The sequence below is a fragment of the Aphis gossypii genome, chromosome 2, assembly GCF_020184175.1.
Source record: "Aphis gossypii isolate Hap1 chromosome 2, ASM2018417v2, whole genome shotgun sequence".
Classification (NCBI taxonomy): Eukaryota; Metazoa; Arthropoda; class Insecta; order Hemiptera; family Aphididae; genus Aphis; species Aphis gossypii.
In genome coordinates this window covers 67,786,293-67,795,204 of record NC_065531.1, presented here as the reverse complement: position 1 = coordinate 67,795,204, position 8,912 = coordinate 67,786,293, and the positions used below count along the sequence as shown (strand labels likewise).

General features: G+C 27.4%; 1 protein-coding gene across 1 annotated transcript; it reads left to right on the top strand.

The window, feature by feature from the left end:
- The first annotated feature begins 6,328 nt into the window (after positions 1–6,328).
- Positions 6,329–7,510, top strand: LOC114122081 (uncharacterized). The gene is made up of 2 exons (XM_027984640.2): positions 6,329–6,601; positions 6,666–7,510. Exons 1-2 carry the CDS (start codon positions 6,485–6,487, stop codon positions 6,993–6,995), a joined length of 447 nt encoding a protein of 148 aa, XP_027840441.2. The 5' UTR covers positions 6,329–6,484; the 3' UTR covers positions 6,996–7,510.
- The last annotated feature ends 1,402 nt before the right edge of the window (positions 7,511–8,912 follow it).

Genomic DNA, 8,912 nt, shown 5'->3' with positions numbered 1-8,912 from the left:
TATATCAATCTAACATTCAAAAATGTCGATTAATGATAATACACCCATTACACGGGACGACGTTTGAAAATATATTATATTAAATTTTTCTATCATATATAGTGGCGTATCCAAGAATTTTCAATGGACTGCAGGGAGATATAGGTATATAATAACTTATAACTTATAAGTAATAATTTATTCAAAAATTGATCCGAATACAAAAGAAGCTTATAAATTTGTACATATTATGTCATATGTGTATATCGAGCATTACAACAATTTTAATAATAATTAGTTTATTTTTGTAAACAAGTGGTAGGTACATTGTTTTTCGATAAAATTTAGCATAATAAGTTCACCAAGCGTTGCTTTTAGGATGTGAGAAATTAAATGTAGAAGTTAAATTATTATATAAATGTTTTATTTTTAAGCGACCAAAAAAAGCTTTAAATAATCTTTTATAGGAAATTTTATTTTTATTGAATTTTGACTTTTGAGTAGCCTTAGCCTTTAAAATACATTTACTCAATAGCTTCAAATAGTTATTAAATTTTCAAACTATTTGCCATTATTATTAGGTATATAAATATTCATGCATTACTTTTTAATTGTTTTATAATAAGCTTATATGTAAAAGTAAAAATATTTTTTAATCCTAAAAACAAATTTTTAAAGTAAGTTGCAATTAATTAAAAATTAGTAAAGGCCAATTACTCCACCCAGAATCTAAAATTAGCCATTAGATTACAAATAAATATACTTATCATTTGTATAATTCAAATTGTGCAGATATGTGTAACTCAATTAGACTACATACAAATATAGTCTTTATCCAAAATGAAGATTTTAAAGTTAAGATATTTTTTTTAAATGGCTTATGTCCTATAAATTTTAATGCAAATTATAGGTATATAATGTTTACACCTTTGCCACTTATACCTATTTATAAGTTATAACCGAGCAAACGGGATCCCATATCATTATTCATTAATTTAATAAATCTATTTGACGATATCCCATTTTTAATGTCCTTTATACTTCTTTTATTTCGTTGTAATAAAACAGTAGCGTTTTTTGTGTAGAACTTGTCCTTACTCATAGTTATAATTAATCCCTTTATTTAATGAAAAAAAGTTAATTAAATTAATATAAGAAAATTTATCATCCAAAATTAATTATTTACCGTTTTGACACAACACATAATTTTATTGAATTCATAAGTAAGTAACAAACTTACGCGAAAGAAACAAAATATTTATAGCAAAATTATAATACATGTACTACGAAAAATTAATTATAAATTCTTACAGTAAAACGGAAAGTAGAAAATGAATATTTATCATATGCATAAAATAAGGATGTAAAATTATAAAATCCCTTCTTAGAATATTCAAAAATAAATTAAAATATAAAAACAATTCCTCATCAAAACATCCATCTATATTGCATTTCTTCGCAATTTGTCTACAGTTTTCTTTATTTCTATATATGTCTAAGTATATTACATAAATTAATAACTGATAATATGTACCTAAATGGTGGAGATTTAAATGTTTTATTATTATGCTTAATATTTTCGATTCGACTTTTCCAACAAGAAACTGTTACTCATAATAATCATAATACTCGGTTTATACTTAAAATTAACCAATGGTGTTTACCAATGGAGAAGCCAGACTTTTTTTTTACTAGAAGGGTAATATTTCATTTCACTGTTTATTGGTGGAAAGGATGGTTAGGTTAGATCACAATGAATCATGTCAATTTTTATATTTTATATATAATCTCTAGCTTTGACATTTTAACTTTAACTTATGCACTAGACATTAAAATATACGCGTATCATAGGAGCATATAATAACTGTCAGTATACAAACTTTGCTGATTACAAGTTACTACAAAACTAATTTATTGAATAATTTTATAATAAACGTATTTGAACTTAATAGTTGATACAATTTAGAAATAGATCCGAAGTGTAAATACAATTCAGCCAGCACCAATGTCACATAGACGCTTGCTTCTCAAACTGATGAAAATTTTTAAAAGTATATTGACAAGTTCTTAGATATTTTTTTGTCAAATAGTTTTTTTTTTATGGGAAATGGGCCAAAGTAAACGGACCAGCGGCTAAACAAAAACTTGTGTGACACCTACTGTCACCGTCAACGGCAAGCGAGAAGGTCGGACCATGAGGAGAAGGAATGTAGTGCGTACACCCACTACCCCTTTATCACCCATTCTTTCTCTATTTCTATGTCAGTTAAGATTTATACTCCCGAAGTAATCTCGAACATCGTCTCACCGGTGTACGCTGTAAATAGTGACGATACTCATGTGTTAAAAATTATATACAATTAATTTTATTTTAACACGAACAACATAATTATAAAATATATCACTAATACCAAAAAATGATTTTAGAGTGAAATTTAAAAAAATTAAAAAATTAATTTTCTAAGTTGAAGTTCAATTTTTTTAATTTTTCTATAAAAACTAAAATAATGTCGAAACATTCAGACGTTGAGTTTAAGATAAATAATCTAAATCCATCAAATAAAATAACGAAAATGAGTAGAAAATTTTTAATAAAGTATGTGTAGGTATATAAAACTCAACTGTTCAACGAATAAATATCCTCTTATGAAATGATAATAAATTTCCAAGAATCGTATACGGTGGAAACAATATCCCACGAAGCTTATTATTTTGTTGAACATGTGGAGGAATTGTCTTTTCTAACTATTTACCTACTTTAATAACTTTTAACATTTTATGATAACAAATATATCATTAATGATGACTTCAAGTGAATAAAGACACAAAATGTATTATACCTTATCATTCATTGTATTTTGTTATAAAATAACGAGGTTAAGAATTTGTGACTGTCTTAAAAATTAGAATAACATTCAAACACATTTGTTCAAATTTAACTTATAGTATTAAGAGAAAAAAGATATCTTTTTACTATAACTAAAAATTTTACAAAAAAAGGAACACCGACAGCTTGTATAGCTCTGCCAGTAAGATAGGATGAATTTACTTAATACAGTTACAGTTTTCTATACAATTAACAAGCAATGGAAATGAAATTTTGGAGTATGTTGCATCGAAACAATAGTTTTATGGAAAAAAGTACCTACCTACTCTTATTAATAAAGACGCAATGACCCGAGTCATCTATTTTAATAGATTGGTCAATGTATCAATTTATAATCAAAAAAATATTATTCTTTCTGCTGCTATGTAATAGATAATTAAAAGACGAAAGTGTCATCAATCGAAAAATCTTCTCCGATTAATTTTTCATGTTAACTAATTTTTTTAGTTCATACTTTTATTGTATCGTAGATTTAGATAGTGTATATTTGATAAAGAAAAGGATAATAAAAAAATTAAGTCGTTAACTATTTTAAACTTAAGTCCCAGCGTCGTGAAATACGTCGCTAAATGCGTCCCAAAGTCACATATCATGTTATTGCATGAAAGTGCTCCAAATGAGGAGCTTGACCAAGATCATGATGCATAAATCAGTTTATTCTGCAGTTTAACCTCTGTTTCTATATCATAGGTAAATGGAAATATTGCAAACGCATAATTATACTTTCACTTGATACAAAAAAAATGTAAGTTTGAAGTTTCTTTCACGCCATGTCACTCTACCTTATTTCTCTCTCCGGGAAACAAAAAGACCCCAAATTTGAAAAATATGCTCAAAGATATACTGAGATTAGATTTTGGAAACCGCAAACTATAAAAATGTTGAAGAATTTTGCGAAAAGAATGATATTCTATAAAACGATGGTGAAATACTTTTATGATTTTAGTAAATATATACGTATGTATATTAATTATTAGGGCTCGGTTTTTAAAGCATAATAAATAACTAAAAGAGCACACGATTGTTTTAAAAAAGCAAAAAAGAAGTATTTTTATTTTTTTAAATAAAAACATGACCAAAAATTAACACGAACTAGCTTTAAAAATAAATAAAAAAATTTAAAAACCTAATTTAAATTTAAAAAAAAAGAATTAATTACCATGCCTCTCTCTAGATTTGCATTAGTGAAACTAACTCTATATTGTCTATGACGGAATATTTTTATACATAGAAAACGACTCGACATCTGTTGCATTGATTTTAGCATACTGCATACAAGAGGTTTCAAATTACAACACTAACTCTTAAATTTTGAAATGGTTGATATCGATGTTATATGCATACTGACCATATAGGTACTGAGGAATATTACAATGAAGATCGATAATCTATTTACGTTTCATACATTAAATAATAATCAAGCCGATAACGAAAACAATAAGAGCCCAATATAACTATTTAGTCTGCATTCTGGGTTTTTACATTTTTTATTAATTTATTTATTTATTACAAATTACAATAGCATAATAAACATATAAAAGTCCACAGCTGGAATAATTCAAAAAAGTAATAAAAAGCCAAAAATAAATTGGTTTATTTGGAATCTGAATGACTTAAAACGAATTTATATTTTATATAATATAAAAATTAAATTTATATCTCATATATAAAATAAAAAAAGCATATGCTTTAAAATCCGAGCCCTATTAATTATATAAAATAAATAACACGTCCCAAAGAAAGGCTAAAGCCCCTTAGCCCCCCCTTTGGATCCGCGTCTAGAGGTCAGCAATTTACAAAGAAAAATTTTACTTATAGTTGGTTTCGGTATAAATACTGATCAGAAACTTTACCTACATTCAATTTTCAAGGCCTAACTATAAAAATTGTACGTTTAATAAATATTTAACAGCAAATAAAATAGCAAATTTTCGTAATTTTTGGTACATTTTTATCGTTTTTATTTGACCTTTAAATGCTTATAAAAATAAAATATGCCTATAAATTTTAAATATTTTTATATATCTGAACATTTTGGTAATACCTACCCATCATATATTATGCAATCTTTAAGCATTTTTACTCAGCGAATAATTGTTATCAACATTTATCAAACAAAACAAAAAACATTAATAATTTCAAATAAAATAACTATCAATAACTCAGAAACATAATTTAAAACACTAATGAGTAATGACAATAATAATAATTCATATTTTATGGACTGACATTGGACGTAGGTAGATGTTTACTTACACCGGCTTCTGCTCATAATATTAAAGATCGGTATTATTATTTTTTTTTTATAGATGAAATGCTTACACGAACGATCAGTATGACAGAAAAGCCGTGGTTGAAGCCTTGTAGGAGGTATTCGTATTCCCTATTTAAATCTACCAATGTTTTTGTTAACTCGATCCCGTCTATTTCACTTTACACCATAGACATATTATGGTTGAGACAACTTTTACATTTACGTTTACACCAAATCTAAATGATAATGTAAATAATGAAGTTTTATAGAATAAAAATATAACCGAAAAAGTAATAATAATTGAATGTACACAACCACAACAATCGACTTTGGTACTTTTCCTACTTTTATAGTGTATGATTTCTTTTCCAGAAACCCGATTACCATTTCCGGCCGAATTTCCGGTAAAACGATTTTCACTAGACCATCTCGAAGGCGCCGGAAGCGGCTTCCAAACACCCGCAATCGAGTTTCACCGGCCCCTAGTAGATACAGTAAAACATTAAGGTTAGAATAAGGAGAAAAAACAATTTTTTTTTATAGTGCGGCCGCCCGCATGAAAAAACGTACCAAAATGAGTCGCACGAACGGCCATAGATGGCGCTGCGTATGCTAGTATTGCTACTTTAACACGTTGTTATACCGATTATTCACGTTTTTTGCATTTTTTGTAAAATATATGCATTATTTCGAACCATGACCCATTATAAATTTTATAGGTTGTAAAATTACGCATTCATACATGTGAATTTGTGTGTATTTCATTTCATGTAACAAGATTTCATTCAAAAAAAAATAAAAATATTTTAATACTTCTAAAATAAGATAATTAAATATTAGTACATAACATCTATAATAGGTATTAAATTCAGTAATATTTTGATTTCATGATCAGAGGGTCAACTTAGATATTTTGCTAAATATAGCAATGGCCATGATTGCATTCATTTTATTTGTATGGATACCAATTATAATTGGGCAAAAAAATAAAATATACACATATGCACATGTATGAATGCGTAATTTTACGAGCTATAAAATGTATAATGGGCCATGGTTCGAAATAATGCATATATTTTACAAAAAACACAAAAAACGTGAAAAATCGGTATAACAACGTGTTAACTTAACAACATTAGCATACGCAGCGCCACCTATTAAACGGAAATTGTGCTTACTCATCACGCATTCACGCCCATGACGCTACGTTATCAGAAGCGTAGTTTTGTCTCATAGTATTTGTGTTCATGCAGTCAAATACTAAAATAATAAAATAGTATTTTTAATTGTTGTACTAATACATTTTATATTTGGTATTTTTTTATTTAAACATCACTTTTGATTTATTTTCAACGAAAATTACAATGGATAACGACGATCAGTGGTTTTTGGAAAGATTCAAAGAGTATGTGGAAGACACCGATGATTTATTGGACCCAACCATTGAAGAGATTGTAATGGAAATGTTGGGCAAGGGAATGGTGCGTTTCATTTATGATTTATTGGTTAGAAATGTATTATTTTGTTATTCTAAAATTGTTTTAGGTCCCGGATTTTGTTAATATAGACACCATGGTAAACGAATCACGTCCACTGACATTTGCAATTGCTTCATTAGAAACTTACTTTCAAAACTTTTCATGGGATGAATCAGCGAAGAAGGAAATCGTACAATTCATTTCAGTTGTAGAAAAGCATTGCAATCAGCAGGATTTACGCCGCCATTTATCAATAGATATGTTGAACTATACTTATGAAATTGTACATGGATATATGAGAAAGCTCAATGAATTTGATGTTGATCAACGAGATCAAATCACTAAGGCGGTTGATTCACTCCATGGACATATAATGGAATTACGACGTGGTGGCTAAATGGAATTTGTAATTTGCATTACGTTAGTATCCAACACTGGTAACACTGATACAGACCTAGTAGAATTAATTATTATTTCACAAGTCATCGAAAATTAAATTTGTATGAACCTATTAACTAAAAAATGATAAAAAATTTTTTATATAGTATACTTAGCAGGCACACATTTAATAACTAAATATCTTTAACAGTTAACAGTTAAAATAAAGTTTGACAAAGTAGAGAAGTGCTCCAACAAATTTAGATGTATTTCATTTATGCTTGTTATAGTGATTTTCCCAACTTTGTAATGATGATAACAGAATAATAGAATGAATTATTACTCATTTTATTAGATTACTATTTACTACTTGTCTTAATGTTTAACTTTTTAAATTGATACTTATTTTATATTACTAAACTAATTTTTAATTGTTGTAATCAAATACAAACTTCTTCTTCTTATCGTGTCCGGTGCTGGAACTATATGGCATAGTATGCTATTACATTAATAAATACAATAAAACAATATAAATTTGTGTTATTTTAATTGGATTGGTACCTAGTCCAAATTGTATGATTTCTGCATTATTTCATTTTAAAAATTAGCTAACCACTACTTACAAAAGACTGTTGACATGAAGATTTTTAGTTGATATTCACTAATCATGATACTCCTATAATCTACAGAAAATTAACTGTAAGTATCAGTAATTAAAAAATGGTTATATTATATTAAAATACCTATGTTCATTGTACATATATTTTTGCTAAATGATAAGTATATTGAAATTTTATTATTATTTATGATGTTATGTAATAACATTTAATTATTTTTCATAATTTTTTATGAAAATTAAATTAATTATTTATGAAAACTATTTCATTTTACTTAGGATATTTTTCGACTTTTAAGAAACACAATATATTTCATTAAATTAAGTACAATGATTTAAGAACTAATTATGTGAACCATTAGTTTTGAATGTTTTGATTTTATGGGTGTTATGGCGCCAACTAGGATACCCTTCTTGTACTCAGGCCGCCCCGGAGAAGACTTCTAGTCCCTCTTAAAGGTGGACTATTTCCATTCTACATGATGTTTGTAATCAACTTTTAACCATAGAAACTAGTATCTAGTTTCAATGACCAGATAGGACACTGAAAATTAAATTGTAAATTTTAGTTAATATGGGGTACAAGAATTGAGGAATATGAATAACAACTTGTCCAAGTAATGTATACTCCCTTTTAAACATTATTGGTACCTATATGTCAATATTATATTTTTAAAAATGTTACCACAAAAATATTATTTTTCCTATACCAATAGAGTAAAAGTATACTTTATTCTTAACAAAATAATAATATGCATACCTAATGTTTTTAACATGTTATACTTCAACTTATATTTTTTAAGTACAATTCACAAAATATTTCAAATGACAATTTATTGTAAATAATATTGGGCTGATGGATGAGAATCATATTTATATAGATCTAAAATAAGTATTTTATTTATATTATATCTTGATATGTATTTAAATAATAATAATAATAATATGCTCACTTATCGTTGTATAGGTTACAGCTTAAAAAATAATTAATAAATAATGGTCAGGTAGTCGAACGCAGATAATAGTTATTCCCAACATAAATTTCGATCATTGACGAAAATGCACGAAAAATTGACACAGGTAACACGTATTTGTGACAATGAAGCGCAAGACTTGTGACTTTTTTATGTGGCACCGGTGACAAGGGATGACCGAATTTGGGTCTTGGCAGCTGTCAAAAAGAAATATGGTTTATTGGAAACACGCAGAAGCTTTAGATAAAGTCTGCACTCTGGTCAGCATGACCGTGTCGTCTTTTTCACTAGTTCATGAACACAAGCTATATACGAAATAGACAGCACTTCTCCGCATCGGATCCTG